The sequence below is a fragment of the Canis aureus genome, chromosome 6 (assembly GCF_053574225.1).
Source record: "Canis aureus isolate CA01 chromosome 6, VMU_Caureus_v.1.0, whole genome shotgun sequence".
Taxonomy (NCBI): Eukaryota; Metazoa; Chordata; class Mammalia; order Carnivora; family Canidae; genus Canis; species Canis aureus.
The window spans coordinates 39,636,182-39,660,114 of NC_135616.1; the positions used below are offsets into that span (position 1 = coordinate 39,636,182).

Below are 23,933 nucleotides of genomic sequence, written 5' to 3' on the forward strand. Positions count from 1 at the left end.
TTATCCAGGCTTTCCTCAGGTGACTGCCTCCACTGCTGCGGTGGAGAACCTTCTTGTCTTTATACAGTTTTGTCTTCAGCATCTGACGAACTCACAGAGCCTTAGAAGAGAGTTGTATCCAAACTTCACCCAGAGAGAAAGTTCCTTCTCCGGTACTCCTGACACTGCCAGTGATCAGCCGGCTGCTGTGTGGGTGCCTGCCTGCCTTCAGGGCAGCTCCTTTCACTGCGGGACACCCATGTAATTACAGAGTTCAGTCACTTGTCCACTCAGCAGGTGCTTACTGACCAAGTTCTCTGTCCCAGGCACAGCGCTTGGCACACTGGAGATGTGTTAACTGTAGGGGGCTCCCTAGTGGCCCTCTGCCCACTCACCTTTCCTTTGTCCTGCTGGCCTCAGGCAACTTTGGGTTTCCTGTTTTCCTTTTTCCTGTGGAAATAATATCAGCTGATATAAGGAGTAGAAATGTTCTGGAAACCAAGCATAATATAGGTAAGGCTTCCTACTTTCCTCCAACTATGTTTATTTTTGGAGGGGGGGGTGATGCCAGTCTCATTTTTTTTTTTTTAAAGATTTGAGAGAGAAAATCCCAAAGGACTCTGAGCTGCCCACCAGCCGATGGGCTCCATCTCATGACCCTGACATCATGACCTGAGCAGATACCAAGAGTCCATCATTTAGCCAACTGAGCTGTCCAGGCGCCACCAGGCTCCCTTTAAATCATATTCCGGGGCAGCCGGGGCAGCTCAGCGGTTTAGCACCGCCTTCAGCCCAGGGCGTGATCCTGGAGACCCAGGATCGAGTCCCAGGTCAGGCTCCCTGCATGGAGCCTGCTTCTCCCTCTGCCTGTGTCTCTGCCTCTCTCTGTCTCTCATGAATAAATAATCTAAAAAAAAAAAATCACATTCTGCACATACGGACGAGGACCATCGATGTATGATTCACTAACCACGGTGAAATGCCTGGAAATCTACTCCGTGACCCCGGTACTAGAGGTCCCCAACAGCACCCGCCCCAACCTCCCTCCCCGGTAAAATCACCACTGAACTTCCTCTGACGTTTTATTATTTATTTATTTATTTATTTATTTATTTATTTATTTATTTATTTATTTATTTTCTTCCGACGCTTTAAAGCGTTTTACCACATCTACCTAAACGCTATATCGCTTAATTTTGCCTAATGTTGAAGATTGTACAAATGGTTGCGGACATCTGCAGCGCTCCGCTGTTCCTCCGCTCGTTCGTCCGGGGCGCGGGCGGACCGGCACGTGACCGCGGCTTCTGCGCCCGGAGCCGGCTGGGGTTCCTCCCCGCGGGGCCGGCTGCCGGTACCCCGGCTCGGCCGAGCTGCACGCCGAGGGCTCCGCCGCAGCTCCGCCGCAGGGCCCCGAGGCGCTACTTCCGCTCCGGTGGCTCCGGGAGGGGCGGCGCCGAGATCACGCATGCGCACCCCCCGAGAGCCAGACACCGCGGCGCGCTCGCTGCGCCCCCCAGCTAGGGCTCAAGTATTTGTGTACGCAGGAGTCTTGTCCGGGCCGCGGTTGGCTGATGACCCCGTCCGTCATTGGCGTAGCCAACGGGGTGAGCCTTAAGATCCACTTCCCGCCCCACGTGGGAGCGCGGGGCGGGGCTTTGGGTCTTTGTCTGCGCCCGGGCTGCTGGGGGCTCGCCCTCCGCTTGACGGTTAGCGGTCGCTTCCGTGGCCGGCCGGGCTAGTTGGCTGGTGGCGGGCACGGGGTGAGGGCCCTGGCCGCAGTGACCACGGGGCAGCTGCCAGTCGGCCATTTATTGACCACCTGCTGTGTGCCCGGCGCCGCCCCGCGCGGCTTGTGGCCTCCTCCGCCTTAGGGGAGGTGCCGGCCGGCCGGGCCGGGGTCGCGAGCGGCAGGCCTGGCGGGCGCGTGACCTCCCGCTGGGCCGGCCTGGCGCGGCCGCGTCACCGGCTTCCGGGGGCGCGTGGCGGGGCCGGGCGGGGAGCGCCCTGCGGGGAGGCCGACCTGCGCCGGGCGGGGCCTGTGAGCACCGGACAGCGAGAACGCGGCCCGGGCTTGGGGGATTGCAGATCCGTGGGTCTGGCTGTGGTCAGCCCGGGCCCCCGCCCCGCCGGCCCTGCGCCCCCCCCCCCCCCGGGAGCTGCCGGAGGGGCAGTGGACCCCAGCGCACAGCCGCCTGTGTCTTCGGGCTCGGGCTGCCCAGCTGCGAGGAGTTGGTTGACGTCTGCCAACAGAAACAAGCAGGCTGTACCCGCTCCGGCAGGAGCCACTTTGGATCCTGGGGTGAGGTCACCTCTGCCCTCCTCACATCCGCTCGCTGTTCCTGAACCGTTTCCACAGTCACAAGGCTGGAGAAGTTACTCCTCCCCATGGGACTGAGGAATGAGTCAGAAGAACTGGCTGGGAGGATGGGATACCACCCTCGGCTTCCCGCCTCCCAGGAGCCACGACTCTGCGGAGAGGAGCCCCTGGGTGCTAGCCCTCCGGTGGACCGGTAGCTAAGCGCAGGAAGGGAATCCGCACCTCCTTAGCCTCGGGGATTAGGTGCTCCGCCAGGAGCTGCAAAGTGGAGGAGAAGCTGCAGAGTCACCACACCCTGAAAAAACAAACCCTTCAGGTTTGTAGCACTCCACGGTTTACAAAGAGCACGTTTGGTTAGTCTGGCTGCACACATACTGTGTGCCAGGCGCGGAGCCAGACAGACACATGGATGAGGCAGTGCTTTTTTTAGAAGGAGCTTTCAGTAGGATGGGTAGGGCAAAGTGGGAACTATAAAGTATAAAGGGGTCAGATTCCCAAGACAGGGCTCACAGCGGTGGGGAAGGGGGGGCAGGCAGGGAAGTCAGGAAAAGCTTTATGGAGGGAAAGTTATTGGAGTGGGGATCTTGAACAGCAGGACAGGTTTGTAGAGCAGTTTGGGTCCACAGACCTTAACTAAGCCATCCCTTCTTGTGTCTTTGACAAGCAGCTAACAAAAATGAGGACTAACGCTTACCCAGCACTTCCTACAGGTTGGGAATGGTTTTCGTTCCTCTGGAGTATCCTTCAGGTACCTAGCTGAGAAGTGTCCTCTTCCCTTGTCAGAAAAAAAACAGCCTTGGGCAGCCTGGGTGGCTCAGCGGTTTAGCGCTGCCTTCAGCACAGGGTGTGATCCTGGAGACCTGGGATCGAGTCCTGCGTTGGGCTCCCTGCATGGATCCTGCTTCTCCCTCTGCCTGTGTCTCTGCCTCTCTCTGTGTCTCATGAATGAATAAAGTCTTTAAAAAAAAAAAAAAAGAAAGAAAGAAACAGCCTCTGAGGTTGCACGGAGTGTCTCTGTGAAGGAGCACTTGGGCCTTTAGAACCAGATCTTCCGGGATCCCTGGGTGGCGCAGCGGTTTGGCGCCTGCCTTTGGCCCAGGGCGCGATCCTGGAGACCCGGGATCCAATCCCACGTCGGGCTCCCGGTGCATGGAGCCTGCTTCTCCCTCTGCCTATGTCTCTGCCTCTCTCTCTCTCTCTCTGTGACTATCATAAATAAATAAAATTAAAAAAAAAAAATAGAACCAGATCTTCCTTAGGTTCCCATGCCTCTGACCCTGGTGCCTGCCCCGGGGAGCTAGAGTACCTGTGTCCCTCTCCCCACCCCTTGATGCCCCAAAGAATGCACCAATGAGTATTCCCTTGTTGAAGACTGGCACAAGACTAGGGGCACCTGGCTGGCTCAGTCGGCTGAGTGTGTCACTGTGGACCTCAGGCTCATAAGCTGGAACCCTGAGTTGGGTATAGAGATTTCTAAAAAAAAAAAAAAAAAAAAAAGATTAGCATAGGGGCGCCTGGGTGGCTAAGCGGTTGAGCATCTGCCTTCCACTGAGGGCGTCATCCCAGAGTCTCAGGATCGAGTCCCACATCGGGTTCCTTGCATGGAGCCTGCCTGCTTCTCCTCCCTCTGCCTAGGTCTCTGACTCTCTCTTTGTCTCATGAATAAATAAAATCTTTAAAAAGATAAAGATTAGCATAAGGCTAGTGAGACAACCAAGGCTTTAATAAAGGTAGGAGATCACAGATGAGAATTACATTTCTGGCCCATCTCACCACACAGCACGGCTCCCCATGTGCACCTCAGGGCTGACATGGCTCTCTCGCCTGGCCCCCAGCCTCCCTTCATGGTTCTTGGAGTTTGGTGTCCTGAGGTTGACGTCATGGGTGACCAGCACCAGGAATGGCTTCCCTCTTCAGAAACCTCTCCGTAGGGCAGCCCCGGTGGCTCAGCAGTTTGGCCCTGCCGTTAGTCCAGGGCGTGATCCTGGAGATCCAGGATCGAGTCCCACGTCGGGCTCCCTGCAAGGAGCTCCCTCTGCCTTGTGTCTCTGCCTCTCTCTCTCTCTCTCTCTCTCTCTCTCTCTGTGTCTCTCATGAATAAATAAATAAAATCTTAAAAAAAAAAAAAAAAAGAAACCTCTCTGTACCCACAGGGTGATCTACCCCACAGGCCTGAGCAGGATAACTGCCAGTGCTCTGCAGTGGCTTCCGTGTTGCCTCTCACTCAGTTCTTCCGAAACAAAACTTATCTTCTCCAGACATACCTGGGGCTGCAGCCCCACCACCCTGTCAGAATTCCAGCATGAATTTGGGAACCGCTGACCCTCCTCCCTTACCTTCCTCTTCTGTCTTCACCAGGGATTTCTCTGAGTCCTGTTATTCTACCTCTTTAATCTTTGCTAAGGGGGCCTGGCTGGCTCCATCAGGGTAGTGTGTAACTCTTGATCGCAGGGTTATGGATTGGGAGTTCGAGCCCCACATTGGTGGGATTAGAGATTACTTAAAATCTTTAAATAATAATATCTGCTAAATTCATCCTCTCACTTGTAAAGGAGCCTGACTGGGCCCCGATTCTGCATTCCCTCCACTGGTCCTCAGCACTACAGTGGGAAGGAGCTGTGCTGGCAGGAGCTTTCTGAAATGCATGTCTGACCAAGTCCCTCTTCTACATAAAACCCTTTGATGATCAAACACACCTGCAGAACAAAGTCCAAACTATGGCAGTGAGGCCCTTCACAGTGAGGCTCCCGCCTGCCTCTTCTTTCTTCCCCGTTCCTCCCCGTTCCCTTGACCCGGACCACAGTCTTACATTTCTTGAGCACACCATTCTCTTTCCCAGCCCACATGCTCTTCCTGCCAGCAGGAGTGTCTCCCCTGTCCGTGTTTGCCTGGGAACGCCTCATGTCTTAGCGCCCTGCTGGAACACCCCTACCAAGCCTCCCATGATCTCTCCTGGCTTGGATTTGGGTGCGCCTCAAGTCTGATCCCACAGCCCACTCATATCCTTCCTTTGTGACATTTACTACAGACTGCTGACTCAATTGTTAACTGTTGCTTCACTTGGCTCTTGTCTAAACTGAGCTGTCTGGGTGGCTCAGCAGTTGGGCATCTGCCTTCGGCTCAGGGTGTGATTCGGGGGTCCTGGGATTGAATCCCACGTTGAGCTCCCTGTAGGGAGCCTGCTTCTCCCTCTGCCTATGTCTCTGCCTCTCTCTGTGTATCTCTCATGAATAATAAAATCTTAAAAAAAAAATAAAACTGAGCTACCTGGAGGCAGGAGCTGTCTGGTCCCGCTGTCCACCTCCGGGGCCTCACAAAGGGGTTCACACAGAGTAGGTACTTAATACACATTGCATTTCAGACGGAAAGAGAGCAGGAGCAGAGATACCAATGATCTGTCAAGGCACGGAATGGGCTGCCTGGCTAGCCTAGGGTCCCAGGGACACACAGCAAGACACACGGACGGAGCCTGGGTGGTTGTGTTGGCTCTTTGAGGGTGCTGGGAGCCAAACCAGGGAGTTTGGATCCTTATATGGTGGGCAGCAGAGTCCCCTGCGATGTCAGATGAGCAGAGCTGCCCCAGAGAGGGGAGGGTGGGGCCCAAGGACAGGCAGCTATGAGCTCCATGTCATAGCTGATACAAGAGCAGCCTGCAGACTGACCGCCCACAGCCACAGCTGTGAAGTGCTAGAACTGGCAGGCAAACCCCTTCTGGACTATGTCAAGCTCAGAGATCTCTGTGCAACACCCCTCAGCAGGGGGCACTGCAGTAAATAGGGCTTCATGGCTGTTCGGGTATGAGCAGACACGCCTACATCAGGAGAGGGAGGCTATGTTGCAGACACGATACTGAATCTGTTCACAAAGTCCACCGTGGTGCTGGACGACGCCTGGAGGCAGCATAGCATAGCGACTGGGCCTCTCTGATGGCTTCCGCCACTCCCACAGCAGGGACAGAGCACTGGGACAATCACCACCGATTTGATCTCAGGAGTGATGTGCCTGACTTGCCATTATAGTCCGCGGGCCAGTTGTGTGCGTCCAGGAAGGGGAAGAGAATGAAGTGTCTGTGACACAGTAAGGCCCACCCAGGACATTGGATGGCCATTCCCGTGGAGGAGGAGGGGCAGGCCACAGAGTCTGGGGAACAGAGATACCAAGGAGAGGGGTTCTGCTCAGGATTTGGGTGTCGCTTTAGGTTGCCTCACGGGCATTGGCATGTACATGGTGCTGGTGGGTGTCCCCTGTAGCAGTGCCTGGGGAAGCCAGAACCTGTCTCAAAGGCTGCCACCTGGGTCTCTCCTCAGAGCTGCCTCAGTGCCCACAACATGGCACCCGGGTCCCCGAGGTAGGGTGATGAGAGGAAGAGAGGTGGTAGCCACGACCCAGCCTCAGGGATCTCCTGCCTCCTGCTCTGCCAGCTGCACGGCATTGGGCACACGTGCCCGCCGCGAGGCCACAAGGGCCAGGCTGGGGAACTCAAGGCCTTCAGGGAGGGGCCGGTGCGGAACTGCACCCGGGATGGCAGAAGCCTTCCTGCTGCTCCTCTCTCTCTGCTGCAGCGGAGGGAGAAGCTGCCTTCCGCAGCAGCCCCGGGAGGGAGGCAGAACAGTACAGAGCGCTGCATTTTACACATGAAGAAGCCCGGCTTGAGCACTGGGACTGACCAAGTCTGTGGCGAGCAGAGAACCGACCCCACAATGTGGACTTCGGGCACTTGTAGCCACACCGAGCCTGGGCCATACACACCCCACTGGGGGTGAGCTGGACCCTGCATCTGCCCCCCAGCAGGGCGGCACCAGGCTGGGTGGCTCCTAGGGATGCCTTCGGAGACCAGGGGGAGGCTCCCTGGCACGTGTAAGCACCCCGGATGGACAAGAGGGCGGAGGTCCCTGCGGGCCAGTTCCTGCTGCAGAAAGCGCCTCTGGGGGATCCCTGGGTGGTGCAGCGGTTTGGCGCCTGCCTTTGGCCCAGGGCACGGTCCTGGAGACCCGGGATCGAGTCCCATGTCGGGCTCCCGGTGCATGGAGCTTGCTTCTCCCTCTGCCTGTGTCTCTGCCTCTCTCTCTCTCTGTGTGACTATCATAAATAAATAAAAATTAAAAAAAAAAAAAAAAGCGCCTCTGATGGTCGAAGCCCTGCCACCCTGCCCTCCCCACTCCCACTTGTTCCTGACCTAGCCTCGGAGCTGCTTCTGTGCTTCCTGGGTCCCAGGATCACTCGAACGGCTTCCCACGGGACAACTGTCTCTGTGCTGGGCCGCCTCTGCTTCTGAACCTAGAGGACACTCTCACCCGAGATCTGAAAGCACCCCCGCCCCCAGCTGAGGTGACACTTGGGCCTCTGCAGTGGCAGGCCACACAGGCCTCTCCTCCGCTAACCGCGCCAAAGAAACCAGAACCCAAGCCCAAGTATCAGAAATGTGTATTCTTTTTCTTTTAATAGTAAACCTCTTTACAACAAATATAGTGAAAGAGTTTTCAAACAAAACTCATAAGAATCCCGAGAACTTTTGTCTTCTTATTGTGTAGAATACTAAGAAAGCATCACCATACAGCACGGAAAGAAATATTGAAAACAAATCAACAGCCACACACTTGGACTCGCCCTGCCCAGGACCCAGGAGCAGCCCCAGGAGTGTGGGTGATTGTCAGGTTTGGGGGGCACCTCCATGCCTCCCCTCCCTCCCCCTTCCCTCTGGGACTTGAACGGGGAAGACAAAGAGAATCCAGATTCTCCATAGAACATTGCAGCCCCCTGCCCCCACACAAATGCCACGCCCTCCACCATTGCTTAGTGGGTGGAAAGAGGTGGCAGAGGAGAGGACAGGAGGTCCCAGGCTCCAGGTCTCTCCTCTGCCACGATAGCCTAAATTTACCCCCACCCCACCCCAGGGGATTCCAAAGAGTCAGTTAAAAATATATAGATATAGATATTTCTAGATACACTTTTACATCATTTCTCTCTCTCCAAACAAATAAATAATCATCAAGAGAAGGTGCATTACTTCCTTCCTGTCTAAGGTGGGGAGGGCTGGGTAGAGGTCAGGGGTCAGTCTTGCTGCACAGAGTGCTCTGCCACTACCCTGGAGGGAGGGTGGTGCATCCCGGGGGAATGGGAAGGTCCTCTTGCCCACAGTCCCTGAGAGCTGTGGGATGGCTGCGAGGGGAGGGGCGTGGGATGACTCCAGTGATGACTTTGGCAAACGCCCAGTTCTTAGGAGGAAGGAGTAGGTGGAGGCAAATTTGGCTTTGTGAGAGGAAGAAATAAAGCCCCCCTTGAGGTCTGGGTTCTCAGGGACCCATGCGTCTGGCCAGCCAGGAGCCCCTACCCCCAAGCGAAACCCTGGGATACTACATTGCAGATATGTCACATATTCATTCACAGACCCATCCCCACCCCCGGGGAGAGAGGACACACACACACACAAACACACACACACAGTCATCAAAAGCCAGGTTTGCCGTTACAAGGCAGAGGGCAAAACTGGTGAATATTGCACCGTGAACTGCAGAGGCTCTCGTCCCCACCGCGTGTCTAGTGGTGGCCAAGCCCAGCTTACAGAGGTGGGCGGACTGCTGGCAGGAATAGCTAGGAAGGGAAAACCAGTCACTCAAGCTCCATCGAGCACCTATCACTCACCCATTCACCCATTCAGCATTTACTGCACACCAACTACACTCCAGACACTGGGCAAGGCTCTGGGGATGCACGCGCGCACACACACACACACACACACACACACACGACTACACCCTGGCATATTTCAAGGCCCTGATCAAATCTCATCGACTCTTGAAACTCCCTCTAGGAACCCATGGAGTAGGTTGGGACATGCTGTGTACCCAGTCGGCAGGTGGGGGGTTGAACTCTGAGTAAGGAGGGATCTTGGACCAAAGAAGCAGCTTCAAGAAGGAAGAGGAACATGAGTGGCACCCTGAAAGCAGGACTGGGGTGGGGGAAGAGCGGGAAAGGGAGCCACTTGTGCGTGGAACCCAGGAGAGGCAGGGCCCCAGGGAGAAGCAAATGGGCAGCTGCCAGATCCCCCCAACTGCAGCCCAAACCAGTCAAGGCTGAGGGTAGAACAGGGCAGGGGCAGGGATGGCAGGAGGGTTGAGCTGGAGGAGGGTGGAGCTGGGAGCCGGGGTTGTGCAGCATGGAAGCCCCTGTCCCACTGCCAAAACCCAGGCACATGCACACAGGCCCTCAGAGTTCGATTCACACACAGATTCACGTATAGTCCCAGATGGGCTCACAGACACACACGCACAAACACACACGCACACCAATGTCCTCACAGACACGCTCAGGTCCACATGCGGTCACATACACCCCTGCTTCTGGTTCCTTCCCTGTGTCAAGTGTTGGAATACTGCAAGCGGCTGGGTCACAGAGGCAAGTCTGGACAGTCCCCTACCACTCAGCTGGGCCTGGCCTACCGTCCGCTGTCCCACTGGGATGAAACCCCCAGGCAGCGCTGCGTCCTGGGGCAGAGGAGCAGACACAGGTGAAGGGCTGGGGCACATTGCCACCCGCCACCTCGGGTCAGGCCACTTAGGATGGTCTGGGCGCCTGCCCCTCCAGTTTGATCTGTGATCCAGGACCCCTTGGGGTGGCAGCAGAGGTGGGGCGGGGGCAGGGAGGGCGGCGGGAACAACAGCAGAAGAGTCTCATCTGTACAGTACGGGCCGCGTGAGTCATTATTATTACAATATACTTTGACAAAAATAGAATCTCATTTCATATCAATACAACAACAACAAAAAAAAAACAGTTTCCTGGACTGTTACACTGCTAACGTTTTCCAAAGGTTGCTATTTACAATTACAGTAGCCAAGAGGGAAGGTGGGCTGTGGCCTGGGGGTGGTGGGACAGGAGGTAGCTGACCAGGAGGATGCCGAGAGCAGGGAGGTGGGGTCATGGGATCAGGAGCAGAGGAGCTAATAAGAGGGGCTGGGAGGGTCCAGGAGGAAAGGGGGAGGTGGGCCTCCTCCCACCCTCACGGCCACCCCAGCATCCCTCCTGCAAGGAAGAGTGAGCCCCCACTCACACCTGCCCCTGGATGCCAGGGTGCCGGTCCTGCTGGGCCACCTCACTGGAGCTTCCCCACATCTCCATACCCCCTGCACGTTGTGGCCAGCTCTCTGGGACTGGGGTCAGCTGAGGGACGTGGAGCTATTGCACTGCATATCTTAGAGAAACTGCCAGGGAAGGAAGGGGCCCCAATTCACCCACAGCCCAGCTCTCGGCCCCCGCTCACAGCTCTCCATCTTTCTCTCGAAATGTGCTTCTGAGGGGCCCCCGCCTTAAAACCTGCCTCCAGCCTGATTCCCAGGCAGCCTTCCCAGCCTAAAAGCTCGGCCAGCATCCCACACCTTGGGGGTATAGCTCACGCAGAAATCCATGAGAGTGTGTGGTGTGTGTGCAGGGGCATGTGGGGGCCAGGCCTGCATATGCCCGTGGCCACAGAACAGCCCAGAAGCAGAGATCCTTTTCAGAAGCTGTGCCTCACTTCCCCCCAAAACACAAACCCACCCATCAAGCCGACTTTGGGGTTTCAGTCTATTGTAAGGGGTTTTGTTGTTTGGTAGGTTTTTTGGTTATTTCCCTCTATCTGGGGGATGGGGTGGGAGGGCTCCGCATGCAGGGCTCGACACCTGTCCTGTCCCAAAGGCCTATAGGGCTCCCCACCCCCTCCTGCAGCATATGTGTACAACGTGCAAAGTGTCCCCCCCTTCCCGCAAAAAACAGCCCCCCCCAGCCAGTAAAATGGTAGGGGGTGCAAAAAGAGGGATGGGAACATCCCCCTCTCCAAAGCCAGAATCCAAATTAAAAAAAATATAATAATAATAATAATATAATAATAATAATTATACACAAATGTAACCGTCAACAGGACATGGAGCACAAAAGGAAGTGGGGGTCGAGCGGGAGGAGCCCAGGGTGGGGAGGGGTGGGCGGTGAGATTGTCAACTCTTCGTCAGGGAGGCTGAGAGGAGGGGAGTGGGAATCGTCACTTTAATGTCTGCGGAGAGAGGAGAGAGATGGAGAACGGGGTGTCAGGGCCCCGGCCGCCAGCTAGGCGCCCCCTGTTTCCCTCTCCCCGCAGGGCCAGGACCCTGGGGGCAGGCCAGCTCTGAGGGTGCCTGAAGGGCAGACTGGCCTGCGGTGGGGCAGAGGCAGCCAGGAGGCCTCCCGGGTGGGGGCATGGGGTGGGGGCAGTCCCGGGGTGCAGCAGACACTGGCAGGCGGGAGGGGTGGCACTACAGTACCCAGGTGTCGAGCCGCATCCTCTTCACCGCGGGGCCCTCAGCCTCAGGCTCCGGGGCTGGACGCAGCAGGCCCAGCGTGGGCCCGAAGTCCCCCCGTCCGTCGTCCCGGTCCCCGGTCTCATAGGAGCTGCTGGCAGGGCTGCTGAGGCCATCTCCGGGCTCCGGGCGGGTGGCCGGGAACACGGCTGGCGGGGGCGGTGCAGGGCTCCGCTCCCGGCTGGGTGACACCGGCTCCGATTTGATGCTGATGTGGGGATGGGTGGTGACCGTGAGGGCGGCCCCCACGTGGGGCAGAGGGCTGCCCGGGCTGGGCACGAGGATGGAGCAGGGTAGGTACAGGACACAGAGGGGACGGGGTGTGGGGACGGGGGGGTGGGGTGGGGAAGCGGCAGGGAGGGACAAGCACACAGAGGAGAGTCCAGGAGAGGGACCAAGTGCCGGAAGAGGGGAAAGAAGAGAAAGCCACGTTAGTTCTTTCTGTCCCGGGTGACTGGCATCCTGGTGCTCCTGGCTGGCTGGGGAGGGGCTCCGGGGGCAGGGATCTCCAGGCTGTGCTCAGTGTCCCATATCCTGCGGTCCCAGTGGGTGACAGAGCACTCCAGCCCCCAGCCCCGCTGAGCGAGGAGCCTACTCTTACTGCCCTCACCTCTGCCTCTCCCCACCCCCACCCCCCAGTGCCCCAGGACTCACATCAGGCTGCTGAGAGACACGGGGACCAAGTGGGGCTGTGGCTGTGGCTGCTGCTGCTGCTGCTGCGGTGGCTGGGGCGGCTGGGGTGGCTGCTGCGGCGGCTGGGGAGGCTGGGGCGGCTGGGGCTGGGGCGGCTGTGGCTGCTGCGCAGGCTGCGGCCAGGCGGTGACACCGCCTAGCGACAGCCCCCCGGGGGAGCTGAAGGTTGGGAGGGAGGAGAGCTCAGCGCTGCTCAGCTGGTAATCTGCAGGGGTGGGGGGAGAGGAGGGAAGCACTCAGCAGGCCCCCCAAGCAGGGACTGCAGCTAAGGAAGCGGCCGGTGCCGTTCTCAGCAGGATAGAGGGGTGTTTTTTTAAAACACTGTTCACTCTTTTTTCCAGGTATAGGTAGCATTCTCAGAATGTCAACTCAAAAACAGAAGGGGAAAGAAGTCCAGAAGGTCTAACATACGTCTAATGGTCGTTTCTTCAACTGCCAAGTCTTCAGGAACCCTTCAGAGACAGAGTGGTAGTGAGGATGCCAGGGGACTGGCGCATTGAAGCGCACTGTCACCACCCTTCCACTCACGGCCATGGCCAGATCTTGGGACTGTCAACACGTAAGAGGAGGAGTGGCAAGGGTTTGAGCCATTGTGCGCACATCAACCCAGAGGACACACCTCTGGCCCTGGGGCCCTGCGGGGTAAAGGGGTGGCGAGGGGAACCTGTCCTCAGCACACTCGGCCAGGCTTCTGACACATTCCTCGTCAGGGGGTGCTCCTCACTTTCTACCATTTCTGTCTGAAGAACCTGATGTTTGCATGGCTGACACGGCGTGAAGTGTTCCCTGCTGCTGCCTGTCTGGGACAGTTTAGTAAAGATCCCCCCAAGAAGCCCAGGGTGGTGGCACTGTGGGGGCACACAGGCATACTCCACGTGGTACCCCTGCCACACCACCATGCTCTTACTCAAGGGGTCACGGGCCATGGCCCCATCTTTATGCAGGAAGACAGCACCACTGAGCAGCAGAACAAGAAGGTGAAGGGCAAGAGTGAGGCGGTCAGGAGTCCTGATTGCCTCCCTGAGGCCCCACGATCTGAGGCAAGTGACCTGCTCTCTACCTATGGGCCCTGCAGCCGTTGTAAGTGCGCACAACACTGTCTGGCACACAGGAGGCATTCCGAAGACTGGCCTGCTGCTGTTACTCATTCACAAACGAGGCAACTGCAGCTTATGTGTGGGGAGCCTTGGCTCCCAGCTGAGGCAAGACCCCTGCTCCTTGCTGACCTATGCTCCCACCTGGAGATGGTGACTGCTCGCCTCTGGTCTTATAACACTGTTAGCCAGCAGCTTTGAGATGCTCACACTTAAAAAGTAGAGCAAGGACATAAAGGAGCCCCAAGGCTCCACTACTTCCCACACTCATTTTATAGACAAGGAGGACACCCACCCTGGGAGACTGCACAACCTTGCCCATGACAGGGTGACGGGGGCTCCACTGCTCTCCCACAGGCCTCTCGGCAGCAACCAGGCCAGACCTCTGCAGCCAGTGTCAACAAGGGGCCAGGCCTGTCCCTTACCAGGGACGTCATCAGAGCCAGATCGCCCTCAGCCAGAACTTGAGCAGGGGCCAAGGACGATGAGCAGCGTGTTCACTGGGGTTTTGTTTACATATGGAGGGTATGTTTTCACCTGAAAACACCCACTGTCAAAACAGAGGCGGCTGCTGGGCTCCAGCAGCAAGAGGAACCAGAGCCCCTGGCTTCTGGAAGGATGTGAGGAAGCCCATACTTCCCAGCAGGGCCCTAAGGGCAGGCCCAGGGTCAGAATCTGCTTTCACACCAGATTGACAAATAGTCTAAAGTCTGGTCTTGCCAGGCACCTATTTGGGCTTCACGGACATGCGCTAACCTCCCCTCCAGCTTCAAGAGCCTGCGAGGCCCGGAGAAAATGGCAGGAAACTACCACCACGTTTAGGGATTCCCAAAAACAATGGCTCCTGGGACACTAGGGTAGCTCAGTGGTTGAGCATCTGCCTTTGGTTCAGGTCGTGATCCTGGGGTCCTGGGATTGAGTCCCACATTGAGCTCCCCACAGGGAGCCTGCTTCTCCCTCTGCCTCTGTCTCTGTGTCTCTTGTGAATAAATAAAATCTTTAAAAAAAAAAACAAACAAATAACAAAATAATGGCTCCTGAAAAGTAGTCTGTGCTACCCTCAGGGAGCCTCAGAGACCTTCTGCACACCCACAACTTTTCCAGACGAGGAGACTGGCCCCCAGGGGCACTGCCACCTGAGGATGGCAGCAGGCGTGAGGACAGGAATGTGCAGGGATTAACTACACAGTTGGCTGAGAGAACCTGGACTCAGACATACGTGGCTGGGTGGCTCCAGCTCGCACCTGCCCTAAGGGGCTGCCCAATGTCTTGGCCTGGCTTCTAGATTTTGACCCATGAGAAAGAGACAGGATTTGGGGAGGATTTGCACAGGTGCCTGGAACAGGGGCTTGGGTAAGTGGGAGAAGTTTAGGGGCTTTTTGGTCTAGTCTGAGCTCCTCACAAAACAGCCATAGCATGAGCCATCACAGGTGAGGGAATCTGCAGGTGGCTGAGGTCTTGGCAGGAGGAAACAAATGCTCCAACATGATGTGCCATGGCATTTCCTCATGGGGAAGTCTTTCCTGACCCAACAATGTGGAGTGCAAGCCAGGATGGCCGAGAGCCTCACAGACTGCTCCTGGGAGGGGACAGTGGGTGACATAGGCCAGTCAACCCCGGGGACCCAGGATGGCCTGGGCACTGGGTGTCCTGTCTGAATTCTTTATCCCTAGACCTCTCCCCTGTCTCCAAGTGGCTCTCCACCTTCACCACTCTGCCCGAGGTTCATCAGTGCCCTCCCTCCCTGCCCCATCACCCCACCAGGGAGCGCCCATGGGTAGACGCCCTCCCCTTCCTCCCTGTGCAGAGAGCTCCCTCTTGGCTTTCCTGGGAGACTGAGTAACACTTCCTGCTGGGCTTCCTCTCTCTGGCCTCCACCTGTCTTCTCTCCCTTATTTCCTTTTTTTCCAGGAAGCCCTGCGGACCAACCATGCCCCCTTCCCAGTCCCCCACCCTGAGCATCCTGAATTATCCACTCAGCCCACCTCTGGCCTGCTTCTCCTCAGATGGGAGGGTCCCTAAGGGCAGGGACTCCTTTTTCCATTAGGTCCTATATTAAAAATGAGGATACCCAGTTATTAATTTGAATTTCAGACAAAATAATGAATAATTCTTCAACATTTTAGCAGAACGTCTTTGACGCATACATATCCTAAAAGATTATTCGTTGTTTTATTTGAAATTCAAATTTCAGTGGGCATCCTGTTTCCATCTGCCTGAATCTGGCAACCTTAATGAGGTGGGGGCTCCCCCAAATCGAATGCCTTCCTCAGACTGGAGCACCCCCCCCAGGAAACAGAAAACATCTATTCCCCTCTGGTTCCGCCCTCGCCCCAAGGCCAAGGTGCATGCAACTACACAGACGGTCAGTTGATGGATAGATGGACGGTCAGTTGACGGACAGACAGGCAGGGGCTGGCTCCCCTGGCTCGAGCACTCACCTGTGTTGTAGGCAGTGGGCATGGAAGAGAAGGGGAGGCCCTGGCTGAGTAAACTTGGTGTTGCCACGGAAACCACTGGCGTGGTGAGCGAGTGGGTAGACTGGGAGGCCCCAAGGCGCTGGGCATTGTTCTGCAGGAAGAAAGGGTCTGTCACCAGGTGGCAGAAGGGTGGGCTGCTTTACCCTGGCCCTCTGTCCCAAGTCCAAGCTGGGGCCCCTGCCCCCCAAGGCCTGGGTGGACGCCGGAGCACAGAGGCCCCCGCAGACACACATGAATGCTGGCGCATTCACAGAGAGGCTGAGACCACAGAGGGAAGCATGCACACGTGCAGAGGCGCGTTGGCCCTGGGGCCTCGGAGAGCAGGCCCAGCTGTCTTCCCCACCCATCACACGGCCATACATGCCCTGCCAGAGCACTGTGGCATCTGTGCGGGGAACGCGGGGCCTGGCGTGGCGTGTGCCTGCGTGTGCGCACACACGTGTGTAGGGCTGTCGGCTCCATCTGCCGCTGAGTCACTTGTTTATTCCAGCTCCATGCCGGGGCCGAAACTGCCGCTGTGTTGGCCGCCAAAGCCCGCCTGCCTTTTCCAGCCTCTCTGGCCTCTGTGAGGGAGTTGGGGAGGGAGGAGCTCCCACCCTGCTCCTGGCTGAGGGTGAGTCTGAGGTGCATGCATGGCTGCATGTGCCTGAGCGCATGTGGTATGCACGCAGGACTGACACGGGGAGGCGGGGAGGAGATGGGGAGCCCCCACCACAGCCAACTCGGGCCTTGCCCTGGGCCTCAGCCGCCTGGGGGAGATGGCTGTCACGGTCCAGCGGGCAACCTTCCTAAGGAAGTCCCTGTCCCGGGACGGAGTCAGAGGCCACATGGGGCCCAGCCCTCCTAAGGCAGGCATCCCGGGGTGCATCCCTGGGGCTAGCCCACTCCCCTTGTGTGCGTGCACATGCACATACCAGAGAAGGGGTGTCTGCATGAACACAGCATCGCGTAGTACAGACACCCACACACACACAGGTATGAACACATGTGTCTGACCCCAATCCCTGCCCCATTCACCACTGTACCCTGCTAGGCACTGAGCAGGACTCCTGGCAAATAACCACACACACACACACACACACACACACACACACCCCACAGCACACCCACAAGGGAGAGGGCAGGAACGCAGGGACACTCATGCAGGGGTGCAGAGCCACAGCAGACCCAGAGTATGAAGCCGCTGCACACATCTCAGGGCCTCACTTACCAGATCTAAATGGTCCTCAGTCTGGGAGCAGAAATAAAACCAAGGGGCAGTTCAGTCTGCGAGCTCTGCCCTCCCCTCACACCCCTGTCCCCACAGCCACCCCATCTACCTCTCTGCATTGGAGCAGAATGGCTGTCCAGCCAAGGAGGACTCCAGAAAATGCCACATCCCAAAGCCCACCAGTTAGGAAACCTTCACAATCCAAGCCTCAAATCCCTGCCATTGTCCTCCTCAGCCAGAACCTTCTCTCCCGTCCCTTCCTACTGCCCCTGTGAGCGGCCCTTCCAGTCTCCCTCAGACAGTCCCACTGCTGGCTAACCTGCATGTCTCCTGCTGGAAGCTGGCTTTCTCCCATCCCCCAGCCCCTGCCACCTGGTGCACAGCACCACTCACCAAATGATGCATCAACCCCTTTCCTCCCTGGGAGGTGATGACCCTCAGGTCAGGCTTGCGGCTGGGGGCTCCAAGCTGGGCGCTGTGGGTAGGTGGGGGTGGAGACTTGGCAGGGATGCCCTTGTTTAGACTGTTGCCATTGGCCACGGGGAGGAGACCGGGGGACGCCCGGGCACTGACGTAGCCATTCCCTGAGAGGAAGAGATGCGGGTAAAAAGAGAGACACGGACCCAGCCCCTGGCCCGTGTGAGAGAACTCCACGCACAGGCTCACAGGGGATGCTGAGCTCTGCAGTCCTCCCCTAAACCTTCCCTGTCCTGGGAGAAGGGGAGAAGCCCCCTTACTATGGAATTATGGGTTCATCACCCTGCAGTAGGAGCGCCACGGCTGCAGGAAGGACAGGAAGCCATAGTGGCCTAGCCCCACCTGCTTCCCTCCTTTTGGCCTCACATGCCAGAAGTCCAGCACCTTCTGATCCCATGACCTAGCCCAACTGGCTCACAGAGACCCAGGCCTCTGCAAGGACCCCAGCCCCCGAGGCACACCGGCCAGGAGACGGGGTGCTGTGATTGGGACGAGCATGTGACAGGATGCTCACGGCTCTGGGGAAGATGAGCCACGCGCTGGTGGCGGTGTTGTCACTGGTAATGGGGCACTGATCACACGGCCACCACCACAATTAGACAGGTGACAACAAGCGTAATCACCACCTGTGCATCTGCTCCACACTCCACAATCTACACATGGCTCTCACGTGCATATTATCTCATTTAATCCCTAACGCTAACTGCGCAAGGCAGACAGGCCATTGATTAGTCCTGCTCACAAAACAGCAAACTCAAGGCCTGGTTTGTGGAGGCGCAATGACTTGTCCAGGGCAACACAGGTGGCCAGAGGCCAGGCCAGGGCTCCCACCCACATTCCACATACTGGGCCTGAGGACCTGAAGTGATGCCACGTCCTGAAGCCTGAAGGCCTTTCTCCGGCCCTTTCCTTGGAGAGGAAAGGGCAGTCACCATCCCCTCTACTTCCCAACCCCAGTACACAATCACTACCAAGGAGCTATTACATGTTGCCAGGGGCTCGGCTGGGGGTTCTAAGCCCAGAGAAGTAGGGACGACCACAGACACAAGTGTCACCTTGTTCCATCCCCTGAGAGCACACTGTTCCCCTGGAAGTGCAGGCCGCCTTCATCCCAATTCCCGGATCACTCCAGGAATGGCAGGAATGTCAGAGTGACGTCAATGGTGACATTCGAAGTCATAGTCACCCGCCGGACAACAGCACAGGGCAGGAGGCTGTCGGCGGCCAGGGGTCTGCGTGGGAGCGAGTTGGCAAACCACACACTCGCCCCCTCAAATCCCACCCAGGTGCCCCCACTCATCAGAGAAGACTTGCATCTTCTCCCCCAACTAGAAACATTGGTCCATTCTTCCAGTTTGCCCAGAATTCCCTGAGCCTGCATCTGATGATCACCCACACCCATCAGTGCTTCAGACGACCTCAGGTTCGACATCCAATTCGGACCCTGGAACCTTCCTCCAGTCAAATCGGGGTCCCTTGGGTCCCTGGGCCTGCGAGGCCACTGAGCAGGCAGGTGGGCAGCCGCACTCACCGACAGGGCTGGGGCAGGCTCCATTAGCACTGTTGAGTTCTCCCCCCAGCATGGCCCCTGGGAACAAACAGAATCACGGTGAGCCGCCAAGACAGCCCTTCCAGCCAGGCTCAGGGACCGCATAGCAGAAGGAGCCCAGTCCCTTCCCTCAGGAGCCACATGAGCCACAGGATGCTGTGCTGGGTGACACTCACTGCCAGCAGGAGAACCCCAAGGCCTCCAGCACCCCTCATCCCCACCTCACCTGCGCTGGCTGGCCGCTGTGGCAGGCCCGGGGACACGCTGTTCCTCTGCAGCGCTGGCTGCTGGGGGGACAGGAGCCGTGGGTCCGTGAGGGATGACGTCACCAAGGAAGGGGTGACCAGAGAGCCGCTGGGATTGCTGAACTGCAGTGAGCTCTGGTTGGACACAGGCACCGTGACAGGCATGGCAAAGTTGGGGGCTGGCACGGCTGACTAGACGGGAAATGGAGAGGAGGGGTCAGGCCAGGGGGCCCCTTACCCTGGATCCACTTTGCCTGAGAGGGCAGGCAAGTTTTCTTCTTGTTTCTGGACTATGTGTCCGAGGGCTAGCAGCTCAAGGTCTCTGCCCTGGACCTTCTGGGGTTGGGGCGGAGTACACTGGAGGGAGCGCTCTGGGACCGAGCTGTGGCCCAGAGAACAAGAACGGGCTCTGCTTACTGCAGACAGGACCAGGGACACCCAGAGGCCCCAGCGGAGGCAGGTTAGTCCTCAGCCAGGCAGGACACACAGGGAGCAGGTTAGAGGGCCTGAGTACAGACCCAAACGCACCCACACAGCTGGGAAGGGCCTGCACTGAGGGTCAGGACCCGTGGCACCTGCACTCTCTCAATCGTGCACCTCACTGCCTTCCCTAAACACTCCTGAGCATCTCAGGCCAGGGGTGTTACAGTGGGCCAACGGGCACTCTGCCCAGAGGTGACCTGCACAATGAACATGGCCCCTACTCTTGTCACCTAAAGTTCTCACGTCAACTACACACGCCTTGTGGGAGATCGGGACACTCTCCAGGCTGATGCTCTGTCCCAAGGGAGTCTCAGCAAAGGTCACGGGTGTTCTGTGACCAAGGCCAGCGGAGCCTCGGTGGTCACCGACAGCCCTGGCATGGCTTGGAGCAGCATGTCCATCAGGGGCAGTCGGGGGCCGGCGCGAAGCCACACCATGCACCACAGGGGACTGCTCCATGCGACTACTCACGGCCAGTCTATAACTCTGCATCATTTTATCAAACTCCTCGTCTATCTTTTTATACTTCTCCTCCGTCTGGGGGGTCAGGGCAAACACCTCGTCCACCTCAGGGCTCTCACACTCCCTGTGCTTCTTGTGCAGCGCCTGGGGGGGCCGGGAGGGGCCGAAGGAGACAGGTGAGTGGGGCTCACCCCGTAGCGCCGGAAGAGCCCGTCCAGCTCCTCGCTGGCGCGCCGATACTTGTCTTCCAGCAGGGGGCTCTGCTCCAGTGAGTCCTCCCCATCAGGCTCGGGGCTGTCACAGCCGTTGAAGCCCTTCTTCCTCAGCGTCTGCAACCACGCCAGGGCGTCAGCCAGCCTTCAGCCCATCTGTCCACAGGTGAGGCCCCCCACCCCGCCAGCCAGCCTCCCCGGAGCTCACCCCTGCCTGACCCTGGGGCCTTCCCACTTTGCCCCCACCTCCCTTCCTCTGGGTCCCCAGCATTTCCTGACCCCCCCTCCCCACTCTGGGGCACCGTGTGAAGGTGTGCTGGGCGGGGCCTCGGGCCCCAGGGCCCACTACACATAGCAGGCAATGCGGAATACACAGAATGTGGGAGGCAGCGCCCTGCTCCTCAGGTGACAGGTGGGGAGGGACCCTGGGGGGCCAGCCTCTGCCTGACCAGCCTCTGGAAGCTCAAGGGGGAAGGCAGTCAGGGCCTGCTGTTGCCCATTTGGTCCCTGGGTTTGGCTCACAGGGAGAGGGGGAGAGAAGGAGAGAGGGAGGCAGAGGGAGAGGAAGCCAGGTTCATCGAGCTCCTGCTATGCGACACCCCTATGCTGTCCTTGCCCAGGGGCCAGGGCTTCTCCCATGTGTCCACGCCGAGGCAGAGTGACCCCAAAGCTACCCTCTTCATGCTCAAAACATCTTCATAGAGACTTGTTTCGTCTTTAAAGTGACTAACGAATGTACGGTTTATATCCTAGTCTAGAGTAAAGCTGTTTCTCTATCATAAAACCAAGGTAACTTTCTCCAAATCTTGGGAGTTCCAGTCCCTGTCCAGGAAGGCAAGCCTGTGGCTTCCCAGGCACCTGCCTCATTGGCAGAAGCTCTGTTCCCTGAAAGCACACACACCCTCGTGTGAGAAGCAAGAACTGTCTCATTCCAGTTCCACCACACCCTCCAGAGCTCTTGCTGGGCCCGTGTCGCAGAGGTGAGTACCACGGCCCGGGGAGGCTGACCCACTGGCCCCAGGCTATGTGGTCAATAAAGGCCATCGCTGGCTTCCAAAGCCCACGTCCTTCAACAGCTTGCAATGCTGGCTCTTTCTGAAACAGGAGATTGAATCCCAGGGACCCACAAATGGACAAAGATTGAGCAGGAGAGATGGAAACAGAGGGAGACAGAGACAGAGACAGAAGAGTCAGATGCAGAAGCAGACCAAGCATGGAGAAGGAGAGAAAAAGACAGCGAGAGCGAGCCACAGAGGAGACAGAGCAGAGGGACGTCTGGCCAGCCTGACCAGCACGAGCAGATGCAGAGGGCTTGGGTGGCAGTGGGCCAGGTGGGCAACCCCACCCACCTCCTGGGCCCTGGCTCATGGGAGTAGAGGTGGGTGTGGACGGGGCAAGGGGCGCAGGGACATGGGCCCACCTCAATGATGTCGGCGTTGGTGCGGCTCTCATGTGGCTCGTTGTACTCTGTGTACTTGAGCAGGACCTTGTCCATGTCGGTGCTGGCATACTGAAACAGCTTGTTGGAGTGGTTGAAGATGATGAGCGCAATCTCACAATCACAGAGCACGCTCAGCTCATATGCCTTCTTCATCAGCCCGAACTTGCGCTTGGTGAATGTCACCTGCAAGTGGGGGAAAGGGCGGCAAGGTCTGGCTCAGTCACAGCCTACCTGGGGGCGAGGGGTGGTGCGCTGGCCCGGGGGTGGGGGGGGACAGGCCAGCTCCTCTCTGCCCACGTATGGCCAAGACGTGGCCTGGAGCCACCTCACTGAAGAGAGAGGGTCTGGATGGACAGAACATACTGCTGAGCTGGGGGCCGTGAAGAGAGCAGGGAAGGAGATTGGAAGGGCTTCCCACATCCTCCCCTAGGATAGGAAGAGGTGGAGAATTCATCTTGGGGAAGGGGGTGTGCCCAGGCCTGGCCTGAGGCCCCTGTATGGTTCCTGGGTGGGAAGGGGGTGGGCACAGGTCCACCTGCCTACAGCAGCACATGAGCCTTAGAGTTCTGGGACACAGGGTTCCAAGAACTGCAGGGATGTGGGAGCTCCTCTCCTCCCAACTCAGTCCTTCCCCTTCCGCAATAGCCTCCAGAGGTCCCCTCCTCCTGGCAGCCCTCTTGGACTGGCAGGAAGGAGTGGAGGCAGAGGCCAGCTTCCTGCTCTCACCCACTCTATGTGCCTCCAAGACCACCTCACCTGTCGGTTCCGCTCATCAGTGATTCGCTGAATCTGAATCTTTTTCCTCCCCATCTTCTCCGGGGATCCTCAGTGCTAGGGAGGGGAGGGGATCGCTGGGTGGCAGGTCTCGGCACACCTTACACTGTGCTCATGAACAGCCTGGGACCAGGGCTCAGTTCATGGTCTGCAGGATACCTTCTGTACAGCGTCCTGGGAGAGGAGGGTCATGAGAGGACTGTGAGCCCAGCGACCACCAGCACACAGGCTCACAGCACCCCCCAGAAAGGCTGGCAATGTCCAGCCCCATCCTCAACACCGAGACTCCCCGAGGTAGTCGCATGCCTTGGCCAGGTACAAGTTCACACCCAGGGCCTCGGGTCCAGGCTCTTTCTGCAACAACTGTGCTGCTCTCAGGTTCTAGATTGGAGCTGGCTTCCAAGGCTCTGGGTCCTGGAGAATGCCTCATGCCCTTTCGTCCCCAGAACCTGCCTTGAATAGAGACATCTGGGTTTGCCAGCTGCTACTCTGGCCTGGGATGGTCCCAGCCCCAGCCCTGTCGGGGACAACACCTGCTAAAGTAGTGCACAGCTCAAGAATACACTAGAGCAGCTCAGAGCCCTGGAGCCTGGGGTCCAAGAGTGGGGGTGGGGCTGCAGAGCCCCTGTCTCCCTTCCCACAGGGCTGCTCCACATTCTTCTGTTTTACACAATGGGCCTTGACCTAAAAGTTTCATTTGGAGAGACAGTAATGCTGCTTAAAATAAACAAACCATCCCTCCAGAGCAGAGTCTGCAAACTTTTTTGGAAAAGGGGTAGAAAATGATTATTTCAGGCCCTGTAGGTCACACGGCTCCGTACAACTACCTGGCTGCCCCTGAGGCAGGAAAGCAAACGAGGGTGGTGGAGTACCAATAAACTCAGATCTGTAACAACAGGCCCAGGGCCCCTAGGTCCATAGTTCGCTGCCTGCTGCTCCGGAGTAACATGCTGTGTCTAGGATCAGAGTTGAGTCTAGGTTCCCAACCTTGTTCATCTTGAAGCTTGGAGACAGTATAGGGCCGCTGGAGTGCACCGAGGAGGCTGCTGACAGCCAGGTGGAGGCAGGCGTCAGGCAGAGGGACCCCCATATCAAGAACCCAGAGACCAATAGTGGCCCCCACATGAAGAACCCCAATTCTGCAGCCAAGCGGGGAAGCAGTGCCTCTGCACTCTACAACTCCAAGAGGAGAGGGCACGTGGGGACAGA

General features: G+C 57.8%; 2 protein-coding genes across 6 annotated transcripts in view; both read right to left on the reverse strand.

Moving 5' to 3' along the window:
* Nucleotides 1-3,472: 3,472 nt before the first annotated feature.
* The window catches only part of IQGAP3 (IQ motif containing GTPase activating protein 3), a 92,644-nt gene continuing 72,183 nt past the window's right edge, over nucleotides 3,473-23,933 (reverse strand). The window contains exon 39 of the mRNA XM_077901117.1: nucleotides 3,473-3,502. The gene's annotated coding sequence lies outside the window, so the exon portion shown is untranslated. The remainder of the gene's footprint in view (nucleotides 3,503-23,933) is intronic.
* The window catches only part of MEF2D (myocyte enhancer factor 2D), a 30,765-nt gene continuing 14,540 nt past the window's right edge, over nucleotides 7,709-23,933 (reverse strand). For 2 of the 5 annotated variants that reach the window (XM_077901110.1, XM_077901111.1), the window contains exons 2-12: nucleotides 22,707-22,898; nucleotides 21,930-22,133; nucleotides 20,489-20,626; nucleotides 19,334-19,544; nucleotides 19,090-19,146; nucleotides 17,475-17,665; nucleotides 17,082-17,102; nucleotides 15,833-15,962; nucleotides 12,259-12,502; nucleotides 11,569-11,875; nucleotides 7,709-11,321 (exon numbers count right to left, since the gene is read on the reverse strand). In XM_077901110.1, the coding sequence (XP_077757236.1) occupies nucleotides 11,310-11,321; nucleotides 11,569-11,875; nucleotides 12,259-12,502; nucleotides 15,833-15,962; nucleotides 17,082-17,102; nucleotides 17,475-17,665; nucleotides 19,090-19,146; nucleotides 19,334-19,544; nucleotides 20,489-20,626; nucleotides 21,930-22,133; nucleotides 22,707-22,760 (1,569 nt within the window). In that variant the 5' untranslated portion in view covers nucleotides 22,761-22,898 and the 3' untranslated portion in view covers nucleotides 7,709-11,309. Of the gene's footprint in view, nucleotides 11,322-11,568; nucleotides 11,876-12,258; nucleotides 12,503-15,832; nucleotides 15,963-17,081; nucleotides 17,103-17,474; nucleotides 17,666-19,089; nucleotides 19,147-19,333; nucleotides 19,545-20,306; nucleotides 20,442-20,488; nucleotides 20,627-21,929; nucleotides 22,134-22,706; nucleotides 22,899-23,933 lie in introns of all 5 variants that reach the window. The other 3 variants (XM_077901112.1, XM_077901114.1, XM_077901113.1) reach the window with 3 other exon arrangements.